Source organism: Mustela nivalis (genome assembly GCF_964662115.1).
Source record: "Mustela nivalis genome assembly, chromosome: X".
Lineage (NCBI taxonomy): Eukaryota > Metazoa > Chordata > Mammalia > Carnivora > Mustelidae > Mustela > Mustela nivalis.
This window is the reverse complement of record NC_139040.1, coordinates 126,537,100-126,556,897: the sequence shown is the minus strand read 5'-3', so window position 1 is coordinate 126,556,897 and position 19,798 is coordinate 126,537,100. Positions and strand designations below refer to the sequence as shown.

The window sequence follows — 19,798 nt, the reverse complement described above, 5'->3', positions numbered from 1 at the left end:
TCAGATGGAGACACTGAGGCTGGGGAGGCTTCTGCACAAAATGGTGCCAGAGGAGGTGGCATGGATGGCGTCGCATAGGGAGGGATTAAAAAGAAGCTGCCAACATCTCAAGAGCTGCTGTACGTCAAGATGAGGTCAATCAAATGTGTAAGGACGTTGGCATTGACGCAGCATGTTTCCGACGTCAGCGCCCGCGGTTTGGTAGAGCGGACGCCCTGAATGCCTGACGGAGCGTGGGGAGGTCTGCCGAGAGGTGAGGAAACAGAAATGAACATTTTGGGTTTTTTTGATTCTTTAAATTATTTTTTTTCTCATGTTCAGTTAGCCAACATATAATACGGCATTAGTTTTTGATGTGTTCAGTGGTTCATTAGTTACATATAACGCTCAGCGCTCATCACAACACATGCCCCCCTTAATACCCATCACCTGGGTACCTTGGCCCCCCAACCCCCTCCCGCCTGTGACCCTTGGCTTGTTTCCCGGAGTCCAGAGTCTCTCATGGTTTATCTCCCTCTCTGATTTCTTAGAAATGGAACATCTGAGCCACCCTGTGAGAAGCTTGACAGAAAATAGGAGGCGCGAGAGGGCAGAAGCTGGAGGGAAAATAAGACTGGGGAAGTTGTGAGCTTTATTAACTGAAATATTTCACTGAAATTGAATACCTTTTAATGACCATAATCAAAAATTAAGCTTTGAGAATAAACAGACCGTGCAAAAGCACCAATGTTCATTAAATCATTTTTTCTGTGTCTCTCCTTAATTAGTAATTGGGTTTTGGCCATGACACATTTGTCTGTTAATTGCTATACTTCCTGTTTAATCATGCTTTTATAATTCTCCCAGGAGAACATGGCTGAAAAAGATCCAAAGGGAGACCTGAATTCCTCTCCATAAATCGCCCATGTTAAGATAGGACAGCTACAAGAAAAGTTTTCCATAAGGCCTTAACCCCATTTTTTAATTTTGTTCTTGAATGTGCATCCCACACAAGAATGATACTCAAGGGAGGACTTTGTAAGCTGCACACGTCTCCCTTTTTATGCTCCTACTAGCATCACAAGCAACTATCTTCTTCAGCATGTCTGCTTGTGTATTTTTAAAAATAATAACTTAAAAAAGAGGAAGATGCGGGCCACTCTCTGGAGTGTCTGGCATGCCCTTCAAGCTGACTTTGAAAGGTGATTAATTACAGCGCTGTCTGTTCAGTTTCAAAAGTTCAAATTAAATGTACTTCAAAACTCTTATTAAAGGGAATCTATTTTCCACACCTGTCACTTATGAGAAGGGCTGATTCAAGTCAAAATTATGGAAGAGGGAACGCTAATCATTAGAACTGACACGCCCTACTCTACCGATTGAAAGAATCTTCTAATAACCTTTGAGTGGCCCTGTCTTAAGCACTTGGTGACTCCACGCGCACTCCACGAGTTCTGTGCTTTCAGAATTGATGTAATTCAAAGGTGGAAAGGACTTGAGAGCTAAGAGGCCCAGAGCCACGCCGCCGAGCCCTCAGGGTGGTGAATGCACCGTGTGAGTTGAGTACTGGATCTGATACCGCAGCAGGCAGCAAAAGGATGCTGAGGGCCAAAGGCAGCGCCAGGCCTGTTTTTGCAAATAAAGTTTTATTGGAACCCAGACTCACCCATTCATTTACATATTCTCTAGGGCTGCTTTCATTCCATAGCTGCGGACTGCAGCAGTTACTGCAGAGTTTGCCCTGCAAAACCCCCAAATAATTCACTGGCGGCACTTTAGAATCTGTTCAGTCAACAGGATAGGGTGCTGGGCCACCCTCGAAACCTTCTTTCAGCCCTGATCTGCCAGCAGGGGACCCAGGAATCAGCATTTGTAAACAAGGCTATTTTAATGCTCTGCCGGGTTACGAATGACCGCCTTACATCATGCTGCCTCTAAAGCAGGCTGTAAGTGCATTTTCAAAGGGGATAGGGGACCGGATAAAGCCCTCCCGAGCTGAGCTTCGCAAACCTTTGCCAGCATCCCCGTCCCCCCCGTCCCCCCGGAGGGCCTCTTCGAATTCACTGCTGGCCCAGCGCCCGGAGATGCTGATGAGGAGGTCGGGGGGGGGGGTAGGGCTGGAGAACGGGCATTACTCGCCAGCTCGCAGGTGGTGCTGGCGCTGCAGACCCACGGCCACTCTGCAGCACGCGGACTTCCATTGAAAGGGCTTGTACCGCTAACGAAAGTCAAGTCCCGGGAGCCACAGGATGCGGTCAGGGATAGACTTATGGGCTGGCCACTGGGCGTGTAGCAGCCTCCACTGTGAAAAGCCTCACTCCTCTGCTCCAGCCCCCCTTGTCCTCACCTCTTCCAAGCCTTCTAGAAGACTCAAAATCAAGTCATTCTTGTTCTGGATCTCCACTCATGTGTAGGTTTCCTTTATTGTTTTTTTTTCTTTTTAAAAAAATTTCCTAAGGACTGTTTTGGAGCTTAGTAACTGTGTTCTGAATGGAGAGAAGTGGGATAGTTGGTCGGGGTTTGCGGATTAAAAGGAAACGTTCTAGGTCACAAAGTAGTTCAAAAAGTCCGGCAGATGGTGAATAAATACGGGTGGAAACAATGAGCGTGAAAACACACAAAGATGAAAAGGCAACAGAGAGAGGCGACACGGAGGGCCATGGAACCACAAAAAGGATTTTATTTTGAACTAGAAAGCAACAGCAATGGCCAGAGCAGTCAGGACCGAGGGCGTGGCAGCCTGATGCAAGTACCAGGGGCTGCGTTTGTTGGGCTGAAAGGAGCGGCCTACAGAGTCGGCTGGGCATTTCCAGCTAAGCCGATCGCACCCACATTCTTGTGGATGCCGAGCCCCGCATTCCCACGGACACGGGCTGGGACTGCTTTCCAGATTCCAGGCTTTTACCATGGTTTTGTAAATATATATATTTTTTAAAGTGAAGGAGCCACCGCAGTGAAGGTTTTGCAGTGGTGTCCCCTTTTCTTTCGCTCTCGGGCATTGAACCAATGACAGGAACAGTAAAACATTATTTGTGAGAGTTTTGAAGAGCCCCAAAGAGCAAGTTTCCCCCCTCGCAGCACCACTGATATTTTGCCCGGATGCTGTTGAGCAACATCCCTGGTCTGTACCCACTAGATGCCAACAGCACCCTCTCCCAGACATTGCCAAATCGCCCCTTGCTGAGAAACACAATTTCAAACACATCCCCCTGCCCCCAACATCGTGGTCTTTGTCTCCTTTTTAACATTTGGTAAGGGCAGACCAGATCATCAACTTCCCAACACCAACAGCACCGGTAGGCGAGTGTGCACGTGTGTCTCTCTTCAGGCACCGCATAGGTGCGTGGAGCCGAAAGGGAATCCCCCGTTCACCGGACAGCGCTGGTTCAGTTCTTGGGAAGCTTAGGGTCAGTTATCTCAGTACCGCGATCAACTAGCGCATGCGCCATCAGGCCATTTCCTCTTCTCCAGCAGACATCCTCACCAACATTTGCAGTCAGTTTTTGAAGTCTTTTCTTTTCTTTTCTTTTCTTTCAAGCTGGGAAGAACATCTTCACCCATGCCATTCTCCTTTTAATCCATTTGGATTCCTACTTGAATTACTCGGCCAGCCACTCTTGACGTTGGATCCAGGTTTCTTCATTTGTATCCACCAGGAAGAGAAGTACCCTGTTTCTGAGTTCTGTTATGAGGACTGGCTATAGAATTTTGGGGGCCCAGCGCAAAACGAAGGGTGCAGGCCCCCATTCAAATATTACGCAGAATTTCAAGATGGCAACAGCCCTCTTCACACACGCACGACATCAGACCTGGCAGCCTTGGTTGGTGCCACATCAATTTGGCTGTATTAATGTAACTGGCACTGCCATCTCTTTTCCCCCTGTGTCGCAATGCTTCCTGTGAAGTCAGGACCTCGAAAACAAAATACTGTGACCCCAGTCCACTTAAAAGAATTGTACTGCAGCAGATGTTTATGGCGTGTATTTTTTAGACTTAAAAAAAAAATCCACATGGAAATCTTTTCTACATCATTACAGTAATGAAGGTAAACACTGTGGCCTTTCACCATATACATATTTTCTTGTAAATATGACAACATGGAAATAGTAACTGCTGCTATCCACAAGGTTTTTAAGTTAGCAAAGAGTGATACTTCCACAACCAAATTATAACATGATCCCTCTTGTCCTTATAAAAATAGCCAAAACAAAAACTAAATGGCTTGCAGTGAAAATTCGAGTAGTAACTTCTTTGTACTGAAAAACATTATATTCATGGAAATATTGTCCTTGTAAATGCTTTACATTAACATCATAAGGCAAACTGTAGCGTTTACTGGTACCTGGCAACCATGATTTTAAAAAACTCAGAAGCTGAGTTTTAGACCCTTTTATTTAAAACCTGTTAGTGTACAAAGTGCATTAAAATATCCGTTATCCAGCTACCAAAAACAGTATGTAAAAATTACAACCCTTTTAGTTCGTTCAGGGAAGGCAAATACACATTGTTTTTATACCGTAAAAAAAAAAAAAAAAGTTTCCAGAGAATGATTAACTTTTTTCCATTGAGGTGTCCATCTTTTAAATGTGGAACTGTCCTAAGTAGCTATCAAAATATTCATCTGGGTATAAATAATATAGTAAATATATAAACTCTATCTGTTAAGAAAAAGGAGAGCTTCTGGGGGTGAAGAGGACAGAAGCAGGCGTGACGCAGCCCATGGGTCTAGGCTGGGGCTCACACAGCGCCGTGCGGAAACAGCGGGTCTATGGACGGATCTCAGGGAGATAATGTGTTGATTTGGTTAAAAACAAAATTGCTAAAAACAATGCCTAAATCCATCAGTCCGTTCAGTCAAAATGGCCAACTCAGTAGCTCAGATAAATATTTTAGTAGATGAAATGACTTACAGATGTCACACCCTTCGTCAAGATAGAACCAATGCTGGATTCCCGGTCCAAGTCCAAGGGTTGCTTATGAAAGCCTTGCTTCATGGACCATTCCATTTTACCAGATCAGCAGGCCCAGAATCCCACCTGACATTCTGTTAGCAGGTTCTATGAGCGGGTTCCAGCATGGGGATAGTGAGTTTGACTTTTTGGGGTTTTTTTTTGTTTTGTTTTGTTCTTTTTTTGTTTTTTTGTTTTTGTTTTTTGTTTTACAATTCTATGGTGAACTATACTAGAATACAGAGGGACCTCTACATCTTTCGAGATGTGTTTAATAAAAGTCTGTTTATAACTTTTGAGGCACATATACTAGTAAAGAGTACTTTATGCAACGTCTCTTGTCATTACCAACTCATAAATATTAAGTATTTGGGGGTGAGTCATATCTGGACGTGGTAGAGACAGTCAGGGCCCCATGTTGATGTCCTGGAGAGCTAAGTCAATTCAAAGTGGTACTACCATTTGTAACAGAAAACGTTAATTTCCTCATCCCCAGCAACAAAAGAAGAATGATTTGGGGGAGAGGGAGACAGGACAGCTATTAAATGTAGTAAGCGATGTCACAGGCCTAAAGAAACTATTAAAAGGAAGAACAAAATACATTTAGGTCATGAAAAAGAATCTTACTGCCGATCAAAGACAAATCAGCCTATGACGTTTTGAATCATCAGTAGGATTCAAAGTGACTATTTTTAATGGCAAGCTCATTCTTAATGTTCTCCCAGAACCCTGAATCCTGGGAAGGGTGAGGTCACACGTGGCCAAAGGCTTCAGAACCTTTCTGTCCAATGTGACCCCACCAGCCATCAGAGGGCGATTAAAGATTGGGCCATGGCAGATTCCCAAGTTAATTCTTTCCAATCTCTCTCTTGATCCAAGACGGTTTTGACATCACACTGAAAACACTTCAAAATAAAGCAGACTAAGAAAGCCCGTTTGCTGCCCTACCAGGTTCGAAACTATTTTTTATTTTTAAGGTAACTGCATATTCTGTTACGCACTGTCGAGGCAACAGGACCCACGGTGGGATCAGTATGAGATACGATGATGTGAGGAGGTGAATAAGCATACAAAACTATAAAAGATTTTTTTTTTCCTCAAGCCCACAGACCGTGATGACACAAAGTTTGTTGAAAAGAGCTGGTAAACTTCTGGGCCTCTTAATGTGCAAAATCAAATAATGTCTAAGAGTTGTAATTCCGGTTATGTTTCTTTTATAAATAATCTATAAATTTTCCTGCAAATACAGGAAAAATTTGAAGAAATTATTAAAGCGTGTACTTAATACAAAAGACAGTAAAAGGGGAGAATCGCCTATTTCGAGTCCTATCCTAGCTGATATTTCTGGACACTTTTTGGCGACATTTAATCACTCTGGAAGCCTGTGCTTTCTCTGTCCCTGAAATGGTGGCCACGACCCTTTGTGTTCCCCAGAAAGCAGCTCCCCGTGGCCAGGTGCTCATGGTAGCTGCTCCGTGCAGTCCAGATGGTCTGGGATGGGAAGGCCAGTTATAATGGTCAAGCACTTGTTCCACACTGTGAAGGTGGGGCACACAGGCTGCGAGAAGGTGATGTCGAAGGTGTAGAGGTGGATGGAGTTCAAAGCATCATAGAAGGCGATGGAACCATTGTCATAGTCCAGCAGGATGCCGACGCGCCGGAGGTGGGGGGCTGGCTCGATGGGGGTTTCCTTGCTGTTGTGTCTCACCACCCAATTGTTGTGACAGCGGCACAGCGCCCAGGAAGCAGAGTTCTTCCCAATCCACTCGTGCTTCGGGGCTGATTTGTAAGCAAGGCCAATGGCATACCTGCACGAACAAAACAGTGACGGCAAAAACCATGAGGCGGGTTGCATATGGACACTACCTCTCTTCTCTGGTTTTCAGTGGTCACGAAAACACGATTTGCTGTTTTCCCTGCTTGTTGTTCAGTGAAAACTTGGCGAAGGCCCTACAACAAGTGTCCCTCATCACCTTCCTCCCAAAGACACAGTGAGCAGACATGGACCGCTGTGTTAACTCATATTCCTATTTTTAGTTCGGACATTACAAGAGAATTAGAACTTTGTGTCTCGCTCCCTTTTGGGTTTTGTTTGTTTGTTTGTTCTTTACACGCATCATGGCCCACACAATGAATTCTCTAGGCCAGTGGTGTTCCACAGCAGTTTCTGCAATGAGTGAAATGTTTTGCCCCATTTAGTATGGTAGCCATGAGCCACATGTTTGAACTGTGCCTGTTGAGACTGAAGAACCAGACTTTAAATTTAGTTAATTTTAATTAAGTTGAATGATTTCAATTAACTGCATGGGGTTCAGGGCTACCATATTGAATAGCACAACCCTAGACTTCTCCTTCTGACCTACTTCGAATTTTTCGGCTGACCCCCATGTCTGTCATTTTCCATGACTTCGAGTATAGTTTACAACAGGTAATTGTGGAGAATGGTTTTCACTTCCAGTGTAAGTTCCTTGTCCTCTCCTAGATCTACAACACAGGGACACGGACAGCGTCCATCTCGGAGGGTGATTCTGGGGAGTAAAGGGAAGATTATGTGTGACATCTGGGGCACAAGGCACGGCAAGTAATCTTGGGTAACTGCTGTTTTATTATCTTTGCCGAATGTCACATTAACTAAGAAGTCCCAGAATCAGAATTTGAACCTAGGATGACTTAAAAAGCCGCAAATGTAGCTCTGTAACCCCGTCCCTCACCAGAAAGTATGTGATTCATCACTGCCAAGAGCCCCTCTGATTACATTTCTTACTACATTTTTAAAAATTCTGAATATCCCAGTTACTCCAAATATACTCTCAATGGCTAAAAAAAGTCAAGAATTCTTTCTACAGTCTTCTAAGCTCCTTAATCTCTTTTTACCCTGCTGAGGTATGCCTCCCTAACATTTGCAGGATTTCGGTGATTAAGATAAGCAAAGCCTATCATTTTTAATAAAGAGTAAATGACTCAGAGCTCAACCTTTAATATGTTAGAGCAGAAACCAGTCTAAGCCAATACTGACATAGGGTCCCTTACCCAGTGCAGAGAAAAAAAAAAGGAAACCAACTTCATTGGTCTTTGAGAAAATGACACTCTTTAAAAAAAAAATAACAAGTTAGATTTAAAATAAAATCACTTTAAGAGTGGTGTGTTAAAAAAACAGACAAACGAACAGAACATGCTATCACTGAATTTAAAAAGAGGAGGGACTCGATCCTCAGGTAAGCCTAGTGTCCCAGCCTGCCCACCATCAGCCTGGCCTCCCCTCTTCTTTCTGGCCAATCTGGTTCTGCATCCCCGGGAGAATCCTAGGGTTGCATTTCCCGGATTCCTTTCCCAGTGGGAGGCTGGGTCAGGTTCTGCCCCTGTGAAGGCTTTGCTGAGATCCAGAACTTCTAAGAGGTGGGGAAACACTCTTTTCCAGACAGCAGCCAGAGAGACACTTTGGAAAGGTTTTTTTTGGACTACTGGCCCCCCACGATGTTCCCTATGCCCCGCAGACACTATTTCCATTTTTCAGATACTGTGGAACCTGCATTTGCTTAACAAAATTAGCCAAGTTTGTGTTGTTTCCTTTTTGTTTCTGGGCACCATTTTTACTTTGTACCAAAGGACTCTGACTCTTTATTTCCCATCTGAACCTTCACTGAAGCTGCTATGAAGCAGCAGCTGGCAGGTATGACTGCCTTCATGTAGCGAAGGGAAAACACAGAGAAAGTTACAATTAGGAGCAGAAGCCGGAATCTCGCCCCTCCCCTCTTGACTTCTGGCCCAGTCGTCTTCGCGTGAACCCACGGTGAGTTAACACCATTTCATAAAACACCAAGTGCACATTAACAGCATTAGAGAGTAAGAAAATAGCTCCGTGCATAGCCCATTAAGCAAAGGAAAATACCATTATGTTATCATTAATCTGTAAAACGATGTACGTATTTCCATTGAGCTTGAAAGGTGCGGGCACAAGGTAATGTTCCATTAAGTTACGCAGTGACACTTGGAGAATTCACGAAGTATAAAAATTATGTTTCTCAGAGCAATGCTAACACGCCCCAATTGCAGGGATCATAACATACACGTTAATTGAAAGTCAGGACGATATTTCATGAGAAAATGGATGTGTCATTAGCTGGTGTAAATCAAGGTGTCCCAAGCATTTGATCACGCGGGTCACCCCTTCTCCTCGAACGCCTCCCAGGAAGTGTTTAACTACTTTCTCCATGAGATGTTTTCTGAAGCTGACACAATCCGGTGTGTAAAGATCCAAAGTGTGGCAATTAATTTTAGATTTTCCCCCTCTCCTGAGTTGGTTTTGACATCTGGAGGGTGTTTTCAAGGTAATACCGATCTGTGTTTATACAACTGAAGGGGTCTGCTGGAATTCCCTCACCATTCATCAATGGGAATGAGATCATAATGATCGGGTATCATTTATCATAAATAATTATTAATGGAGTTGTAATTATTTAGACACTGGAGTCTATCCCAGATTAATACAAGCACATTAATTAACTAGAAATGCTTGCTCCTTTGCACCTGGAAAAATTCATCGTGTTTTCCTTCAGGCTTTTATCTTGCCCCAGTGCCGCTAAAAACTGTAAATGCCGAATCTGGCCCAGAGCCGAGTGGGGCGGAAGGATTTGTCCTCCATCCTCTGGCAGGATGTTGGAACAGGAAAATGTTCTGGGCCAAGAGAATTGTGAGGATCACAACAGAAGAAAACCTTCTTGCCTGGCTGACATAGGTATAGGAGAGAAAGGAGACACCCAAGCTTATGGTTTCACTTTTTAGATCTCAGTGGCCTTGTACCAACACCATAAGGGACTTAAGACACAATAAGTGACTTAGCTTCCTTATCTCAAACATAACACTGTGATGATACTCCTCGTTTGGGGTTATGCAGTTGGGAGGCGTTTCTTTCTAAGCAAGGATTAGCAAGCTATCGCTCATCAAGCATACCACTGTACACCCGAAAGACTAACTAGGTTTCAAGAACAGAGCATGGTGCTTCAGAGCAGAGATCAGCAAACCGTAACCTATGGGCCGAACTGGGCCCTCTGCTGGTTTTTATAAATAAAGTTTTATTTGCACAAGGCCATGCCCAGTCACGGACACACGGTCTGCGGCTGCTCTCCCACTACAACCGGAGAGCTGAGTCGTCAGGATAAAAATCATCTGGCCTGCCAAACTGCAACACTGGCTCACTAGCCTGTCACAGAAACGTCTGTGAAGCCCTGGGTCCGAGCCTGAGCCCTGACTGCGGCCTTCCTAACTCTGTAGCCTCCGAGCTTTGCCACCTTGTGCTAACGGGCATGTGCCCCAGTCATCTCAACTGTAAATGGGGGATTCTAGCGCCTACCATTGGGGTCTATTAAGATGAATGAAGGAGTGAACATCTGCAGGATGCTTAGACCATGCGTGGCCCACAGCTGTGCTAGAGGAGGCGAGGTCCACACAAATAAAAGAGCAGGAGCGAACAGGTGTTTGTCAGCCAGCCAGCCAGAGGAAGGGGGGCAGTTCGTGGCTCACGGAATAGACAAGGTAAGCTTTGTGAGGTTCACCAGGCAAAGGCTGGTTCATTCCAACGCAGACACCGCACCCTGCCTGACACCCCCCGCTTTCCAGAGCTCGCCGGGCGGAAGGCATGGCGCTGGACCTAACAGACCGTTCGAAAGGGTTCCCAGCAACTGCTCACTGCCTCGGCCCCTCCGCTCTGGACTATTTCCAGTCGTTGGCCCCATCTAGAGTCACAAAACATACAAGGCAACAGAAATTCATTCTCTTTAGATGACAAAGAGTAATGTTTTAGAGAAGGAATAGGCACACGTTTTCGATAAAGGGCTGGGGAGTTCTTATTTTTGGCTTTGCGGACCACAGGGTTCTATTTTAACTACTCAACTCTGCCGCGTGGCTCAGAGGCAGCCACAGACAATATGGAAAAGAATGGGCATGGCTGTGTTCCCACAACACTTAGTTTACCCAAACAGGCACAGGGCCAGGTCCGGCCGCTGGCTGACATCGGCTGACTCGTGTTTGAAGGCACGGAAGAGCAGTGTTAGCAGATTAGCTCTGTTAGGGACCAGGACTCAATCAACTCAACTACAATTCTTGCAGTAAGTAAAAAAGAAAAAGAAATGGATGGACTTAAAGTAAGCTGTTTTTCTTACTGGCTGAAAGGAAGACCAGATGATGGTTTTGCAAATATTCGCTCCTTCCTCTCACCTCCAGGGGAGAGAGATACTTCCCCAGACCACCAGCTTTGGCTTTGGCTATGGCTAGGTGACTGGCTTTGGCCAATGAGAAGTTAGTAGACAGTGACGTAAGCAAAGGCTTGGAATGGGCTGGCCTAGCTGTGCTTGTGCTCTTGGGCTTGAGACAGACGTGACACGGGCAGCCCTTGTGGCGGAAGAGGCGGAAGAGATACAAAGAAGAGACCTAGACCCAATCTACAGCTTAAAGCAAAGCCCGGCTGGGATTAGCCTTGGCAGCGGACCCACACAAGGGGGTAGTGAGCGAGCAATCACGAATGATTATTGTTTAAAGCCACCAAGTCCCGGGGTGCTCGTTACACAGCGCTACTGTCGCAACAACAGACACAAAAAGCTCTTCTGCATATTTTCCTGCAAGACGGGCCCTGGAACGGATGAATGCTCTGACAAAGTACAGAATGACATGTGCCTTTTTGTAACTGGACGACAACAGATAGCATTGCCTACCATGTGCTCCCACTTATGACCACTTCCCAGTAATGCCGACCGCTATCAATGAACACATTTCCAGCTACGCCATAGCTCCCTTGGCTGGTGAAGCGTTCAGGCGTGTGGCTCTTTTTGGAGGATGACTCATCACGTTCTACCGTCAAGTTATCGTGGGACACCTTCAGCTTTCGATGTGCAGACTTGGGGTCCAGTTTAAATGGCTGGCCTGGGAAGAAGTTTACAGAAAACAAAGAGAGAAAGAAGAGGACCGTTTATTTCAACATGACCAATACTCTATTTTCAGAATTGGGTTTTAAGAACATGGTAAAATATTGAATACAAACATGATCCTGCTTTCATGAACGCCCAGCCTGAGATGGGGATCTAGAGTTGCTGAGGCTAAAGATTCAACCGTAGCACGGGCGGGGATTAACCACGATAGGTAGTAGAAACTATCTTTGGGGGTCCCAGCTGGATACAAGCAGCTCTGGTACACAGTGGCTAAACAGCATTCCCAAGGGAAGGAGAAAGCGAAGACTTCATTTTTAACCATTCCCATATTCAATCCAGCTTAAAATGGGATTCACGCTCAGTACACTACAGACCAGAAGCCAAAGAAATCAAGATTGCAGATTTTGACATAAAGGCTTTACATAATTCTGAAACTGTTGCAAATTATAAATGAGTCTCATGAGCTCAGAATGACTATAAAAATGTGCATTTTTCAGCCCACAACAAGATCAGGAAAAAAATGTGATCATAATACCTGGGTTTTCTACTCCTGAGTGTGTGTGTGTGTGTGTGTGTGTGTGTGTGTGTGTACATACATACATATACATAAAATAAGGCCCTCTGTATTTCATTATTCACATTTGTGTTTTGAAGATCTTGCTATATGTAACATTTTCTCAAGATTTTATTTATTTATTTGACAGAGAGAGACACACAGCAGAGCGAGGGAACACAAGCAGGGAGAGTGGGAGAGGGAGGAGCAGGCTTCCTGCTGAGCAGGAAGCCCAATGCAGGGCTTGAGCCCAGGACCCTGGGACCATGACCTGAGTCAAAGGCAGATGCCCAATGACTGAGCCACCCAGGCGCCCCTCTATATATAATTTATAAGATATATATATAAATATATATATAATACATATTTGTGTTTTGAAGATGGAACTGTTAGAAAATCTTGGCAGAGTCACCCCTGAGCATCTTGTCATAGCTGTTACTGAGAATGTAACACGGTCCTGGAGGACTGCCTGTCATTCGACACCACATCGGTGTTAAAAGGCATGAAATGAGTTGTGAGATCATGCAAATACCAAGTTGTCTGAAGGCCACTCCCCTCCCCGGCCATGGCCACAGCCATGGCCACGGCCGTAGTTGGTAGGCCCGCCCTCAGGCAGCCAGTGGGCAGAGTTCGGTACACTGGCTGGGGAAATCCACGACCCTGGCTGAGACAGTGGCGTGCAGAGCACGGGGCAATGAGCGCTGTGTCCCGTCCGCGCGGGTCAGAGTATCTCTAGCTGTCACCTGGATACAAACACGACATGCACACCGGTCAAATCCTTTCTCTTCGGACAGGGGTCAGCACATCTTTCCGATAAGAGACCAGATGGGTATTTTCAGCTCGGCTGGCCATGTGGTCTCTTGTGTGGCTACCTAACTGCTGCTGTGGCGTGCAAGCGGCCCGAGACGAGAGGGAAATGGGCGGGTGCGGCTGTGTGCCAATGAAACTTTATTTATAAAAACAGGCAGCCAGATGTGGCTGGCAGGCTGGATCGTCTGCTGACCCATTTTAGATTTCTGTCCACATCACAGAAAAGCCTAAAGGGGATGCTGAGGAAAAGCTTCAAGGGCGGATCAGGGCACGCGCATTGGCAGAGGCTCTAAGAGCTGCTGGGTTACATGCTGAGTTTGAATTTCAGCCTGTCTTGGGAAACACTGCTGTCCTCAGGAATGATCATGCCAGCAACTGTTAGGGACAAAGTATGAACTAAGGCAAGGTGAGTATGAAGATAGTTTTGCTTAAAATATTTCCATTTTTAAAGGTGGAAGAGAGATTGCGTATAAAAACAAGTAGACGTTAATGGGCAGGCCGGGGAGCGGGGTGGTTTCATAAAGGCAGCCGTCACTGAAGAGGGAGGCTGTGTGCTGCTTGCACTTCGAGGAATATCAGAATGGCAAAGCTGTCAGGAAGACGGGCCTCATGAAGACAGGAGGTGTAGAAGACACCCTCACCTACACACGTGTGGGGCAGCCCCATGTCAGCTTAGGTCAGGCCCAACCCCAACCCTGCATCCTCAGTGAGCAAATTCCACCTGCGCCTCAGATGTGTTTCTCAAACGCACCATCACCTACTCTGTCCAAGTTCAAGGCTTTTGCTTCAATGAGGACAAATTAGTTCAAGGGCCAAATTAATCATTTACTTTACTAAAGAGGGTGTGAGTTGAGGCGAGATGGCGTACATCTCCTGTCTTGATGAGGCCCGTCTTCCTGACAGCTTTGCCATTCTGATATTCCTCGAAGTGCAGGCAGCACACAGCCTCCCTCTTCAGTGACGGCTGCCAATTCATTGTAATATCGTGCACGTAGGAGTTTGGAAAACTATAGCCTGCAAGCCAAATCCAGCATACTGCGTGTGTTTGTGAATAAAGTTTTATTGAAACCCAAGCATGTCCATTCATTTATGGGTAATCCACGGCTGCTTTCGCACTGCGGTGGCAGGGCGGGGATAAGAATGGATGGTGACTGAGACCATCTGACGTGCACAGCCTCCAATCTTTACTCTTTGGCACAGTGCAGAAAAGTCCGCCGACTCCTCGTGTACCACTTAATAACATCTGTTCAATAATCGCATGTCTAGAAACAGAAGATGACATTATCTGTCTACATGAAATGAATGCGGTATCTTCAGTGAACTGATGAAGCACGCGTTCGATGTCTCAGAGACATCTTCTGCACAATTAACCTCAGTGTATGTATTTGTTCATTCTTTTCCTACTGAATCTCTAAAACATTTCCTTCTTTACTAGCAGAAATACTGAGGGGAGAAATGAGCTTCACGCCTAAATGTATGTGGCTGAAATTCATATGCCTGGAGTATAATGAAGTTATTTGGCTGCTGAAATCGAGGACTTGCATTAAGTGAGGATTCTTCTAGAAAAGCAGTTAATGGTCCCCAGTGACTAGGAGCAACTGTCTAACACGGTCCCATATCGACACACTCCCTTTTGCTTTCTCTTGGGAGGTCCTATGCAAAGAAATTCCATGTTATAGAACATATTTCTAGATCAAAAATAGTGAAGAAAAAAGAGAGGATAAAAGAAAACACATGTGGGCAGAGACAGTGAGGGAGATGACAGTGTTACAAGACACATATATGGGCCAGATCTTTCCTTGTTGTGTCCTGTGGGGTGTGGGGTGTTTCCCATCATCCCTGGCTGCTAACCATTAGACACCAGTAGCAACCACCCCGGTTCTAACCGCCAAAAATATCTCCAGACATTGCTCAGTGTCCCTGGGGGGCTGGGGGTGTGGAGGGCAGAACTGCTTCTGAGAATCATAGACCTAGACAGTTATCTGGAGTAAGGAATTCTTTTTTTTTTTTTTTTAAAGATTTTATTTATTTGTCAGAGAGAGAGAGGGAGAGAGCGAGCACAGGCAGACAGAATGGCAGGCAGAGGCAGAGGGAGAAGCAGGCTCCCCGCCAAGCAAGGAGCCCGATGCGGGACTCGATCCCAGGACGCTGGGATCATGACCTGAGCCGAAGGCAGCCGCTCAACCAACTGAGCCACCCAGGCGTCCCTGGAGTAAGGAATTCTTGAAGAAAGAGTTACTAATTTGCTCTTCCGTTATGGAAAAATAATTTGCTGTCTATCAGGGTCTCTCTCTCTCTTTATATATATAATTTATATTCATATATCTTATATAATATATAAATTTTATATAAATAATAAAATATATATATATAAAATAATAAATATTTATAAATATATAAAGCATAAATATATATTTTATATATGATATATAATAGAAACACACACACACACATCTGTTCTAATTCTGACAAGAACCCCTCCGGGATTATTTGTTAGAAGAGCGAGCAGGTCTGAAGTCGATGCAGAGCAGTGGCCGGACGCACAGCCCTTAAGGGTCGAGAGAGCTGGGGACCCCAGAGGCGTCTGACGCCAACTGTGCCCCACCACCCTGGCTCTTGACTTGCTCCTCGGGCCTGTCGACGATGCCTGAGGCAGACAGAAGGAAAAGAAAGGGGGACAGAGGCGGCCGAAAGGAGAGCAGAAGGGAGGCGACAGCTCTACCGAGCTTGCGGCACTTACTGTTTGTCTTCAGCTTCCCAGGCTCACTGCTGCGGCTGCCCGCCTGGTTGATGGCCTTGACAATGAAGATGTACTTGGTGCCACTCTGCAGACCGTGGACCGTGTAGTGGTTCTGCTTGATGTTGGGCACGATCATCCAGCTGTCGGCCGAGTTACACAGACCTGCAAAGCCAAGCAGACAAGGTACAATTCTTTGTCACTTCTGCATCTCCGAGGGAGCCCGCTAATAAACCGAAGGGCTGTCTTCCGCCTACAGTGGGCGACCAACCTGTATTTATTATTATATATTCCTGCTGTGTGCCCCAAATGGAAAACCCCAGGAGAATGATGATATCGCAGCTTCTGCTCAGTAAACACGGGAGCAGCCAAGGCCGTCCTGTGTGGCGGGCTGCACGTGGTGTCCGTGCGCGACACGCCGTGGCGAGAAGGAAGCCGCAAGTCACCACAGGTTCCGCTCCCGGCCCCCTGGCGCCACACTCATGAGCGTGACTGTTAAATCGGAAGCTCATCAAGCCTGAGCCTCACAGCAGGTGAGAAGAGCCCCGAATCACGTAGAAGTTGGTTCCACGGATGTCCGCACAGTCGATGGCTTTTGTGCCTCTCATCCTCAGCCTGCCCCAGACCCAGGCCCGAGCAGCTTGGCAGAGATGGGATGGGTTCCCTCGTGGGAATACAAGAGTGTGCAAGAGGAGGCATTCCAAGGCCTCGAGGATTTCGGTTGATGCCTCGGGTCTCTGTCAGTGCCAAGAGGAGAACGTTCCCCAGAGAGTCTTCCCGTCGAGGCAGGAGGAGACACCGGGAACAGCTCTCCTGCCTCACCCCTGCAGGAGCGAGGCCGGCAGAGACTGGCCCGACTTCTGACCGGGGAGTGAAGAAAGCGATCACCAGGGTCCCGGGCGTTCCCAGCATTAGTGTGGCCGCGGTTAACCAACTTGGGAGGCCTGTGCCTAGCAGAAGTGGGGAGCAGTGGCACCCCCGGGTAGCCAGGCACAGTGCAGCTCTTAGAAAAGCACGAACAGGGATTCGGACCAGCTGTAGTCCCTAGTGCGGCGGGGCCGCAGCTCTGGCTGTGTTCTGCAGGATGTGGGCTGGGGGCGAAGGGGGGGGGGCGGTGGGCAGGCTGAGGATTTACGATGCTTTTGGAAGAACATGTAGGGAAAAAGAGGCCCGTTTCGTTTTGCAGCAGGCGGATGCTGGAAACGTCTCTTTGGTATTGGATCGGGCCCAGCGCTGTTCTCTCTCCACACATCAACCTCCACTCTAAGAGAACCTTTTCCCAGCCCCCTGGTGACTGGCTGTCACCAAGTTTCCTGACTCTGGTGAATTTCCTTCACCAGTTCTTGGTGGAGGCCTGAGTCCCTCCGCTTCCTGAGGGGCTCGAACTCCCCCACTCTCTCCCTTTCAGTGGATTTGCAAGTCAAAGGGTTAGTTCTTTTGATCTGGAGGCAACTTATACCTTAAGGTAACCCCAAGAAGCAGTCCCTTATTCTTTCTTTGGTCTCACCTTTTTGAGAATCTAATAAAACATTTCTATAGAAGGAGAGTCACATGTGCAGATCCCTACCAAGCCGCAAGTATCTGCATGGCATTCCAAGATATTCACAGCCCCGTGACATCTGTCTTTGGATCCCACTAAATACCTTCTCCAACTTTTGAGTTAAAACACTGCTCCTGCTGGTCTGCACGGTTGAGAAGAACCTTAGAAGTCTTTTGTCAAGTGTGAAACTTCACCTCGTCTGATTTGTACCTTGGGGGCACAGTCTCGTTAGACACCCTCCCGTGGGTCATAGATACATACACTCACACACACACACATACAAACTCACAAGGTCAGATCGGACCCTGTGCACTTCCTGTCACCTCTTTTCATCTCCACCCGCGAACATCTCACCAGCGACGCCGCCGGAGTTGACAAAGCCAGCATAAAGCAAGAGAACGCGGGAGACTCACAGAAGGCGGCGGAGGCGTGTGTGCACTCATGCTGGAGACGGGGCAGGGCGACTGAGGCACCACCCACCCCCACCCCACCCCCTGTTCTTCCCCCAAGTCGTAGCTCTCTGTTCTCCTGCCCATTCTCACTCGTGTGAGACCCAGGAAAACATCCACCAGGGGCTCAGTAACACGGGGCTCTCCCTACTACATTTCCCTTTGGCTACTTCTTCACCTCACCTTTACCGTGAACACAGCTGTCATAAGCTCGGTGCTTCTGGATGCACCAGGGCCAAATCACAGATTTGGATCCGACCAAAGAAGGGTCATTTTGAACTCTGAGCTCTGGGCCCCAAGAAGCCTGCAACTCACTTCAGACATTTCATTGTGATCTTCCAACAGTAATAAAACAAAAACAATGAACTTTTTCTATTGCCCAGGATAATCCACTCATATTCCTAGACCTTTGTCAACAGCAGTCGAGCACGGATGAACACAGTAACGGCATTCAGTAGACTCAAATGAGAACGCTATCGATGTCACTGCGTTTACACTGTTCCCGTTTAATTGCACATGTTACAGGAAAATGACGATTGTGGTCAAAGAAAGCAAATGTAAAAATGTTTCACTGTGCGACCAAAAAGCTGGGCTTAATGTGGTGGGGGAATGCTTTCAGCGACATCGTAAAGCAGATGTCTGAAATTGCTACGAACAGCAAGTTGGCCTTAAAACCCAACAAAAGAGATTTAATGTTTCAGAACCCTTTTCCAAACAGAAAAGGGACCCTGACCACCCTGATGACTTTGAAGAGGTTGCTCATTTTTTTCTTCCCCTCGAAGATGAAAAGAACAAAAATATGACGGAGTGGTAAAATTTGATTGGACAGGTTTAAACTGGGACAACTTGCTCTCGCGATCGGTCGCTATTTCTGTGGTGGCTTACCTTTCTGTTACTACTGCTGCCAGGACAATAATTGAGAAGTTGATTAAAAATGCCAAGAAAGCAGCAGCGACCATTTTCTTCTGGCGGCTGGAGCAAGTGGGGCGTCTCCGAGGACACCGTCACTGCGTTGCTAGTGTTGGTCCTGGGCCGGCATCACCTAACATCTTGCATATGGTGCCAAGTGCCAGACCTCTCTGCCTCGGTACCGCACCGTGTCGGGGCCGCTGACCAGGTTTTCCGCATCTCTTTACGAGACACCCGTGCCACCATCCCGGAATGAAGCCTCACTTTTCTCCCAATTCATTCTCAATCATCTTTGAGGGTATTCCAATATCCACCTTCTCTAACTTGGCTTCCAGTATTAAAGCAACAATAGGATGTGGGAGATAATTAGTTCATAATGAAACTTAATTGAGTTTCTCAATCTTATACATTTTGCTCTCATTCACAATGGGTCAGAAGCATCTCCCTACGTAACGCTGCTCATTACAAGATCCTAATGACATTTGGGATTTCAGAGCCTTGTCTAGCAATAGTCATCTTGCAGTAAAACACTCTGTATAAAACATTACGCAACACGGACACCCTTCGGAGAGGCGGCGCGTGGCTTCAAACGTCCTGTTTCTTCTATCAGACTGGACAGAAGTGAACATCCTTTTCCTTCTTCTCTGTAAAAATAGTATCTGTTTAATAACTGCTCATGAATGTTTTCAAATCGACTAAGAGTAATTAAATACAGATAACTACCTCGCCATGGAGACCTGGAAAAGTGCATCTTTGGACTTTGGCGAATAATAAAAATAGGCTGCTGGGAAAAGGCCCCGTTTAGGATTTTAAATGGCGCACTGAAAGGGGTTTCGGGAAAAAACATGAAAAACGTTGTGAAATTAAATACATATCTACTTATTAATAAGCAATTCATTAACATCTGTAGGCCTAAGTCTGCTAATAAGAATGCATAATAAAAAATTAATGG

General features: G+C 46.3%; 1 protein-coding gene across 4 annotated transcripts in view; it reads right to left on the bottom strand.

The window, feature by feature from the left end:
• Window positions 1-2,639: 2,639 nt before the first annotated feature.
• Window positions 2,640-19,798, bottom strand: part of MID1 (midline 1) — a 338,502-nt gene continuing 321,343 nt past the window's right edge. For all 4 annotated transcript variants that reach the window (XM_082717123.1, XM_082717125.1, XM_082717122.1 and 1 more), the window contains exons 8-10: window positions 15,952-16,113; window positions 11,636-11,843; window positions 2,640-6,736 (exon numbers count right to left, since the gene is read on the bottom strand). In XM_082717123.1, coding sequence (XP_082573249.1) covers window positions 6,388-6,736; window positions 11,636-11,843; window positions 15,952-16,113 — 719 coding nt within the window. In that variant the 3' untranslated portion in view covers window positions 2,640-6,387. The remainder of the gene's footprint in view (window positions 6,737-11,635; window positions 11,844-15,951; window positions 16,114-19,798) is intronic.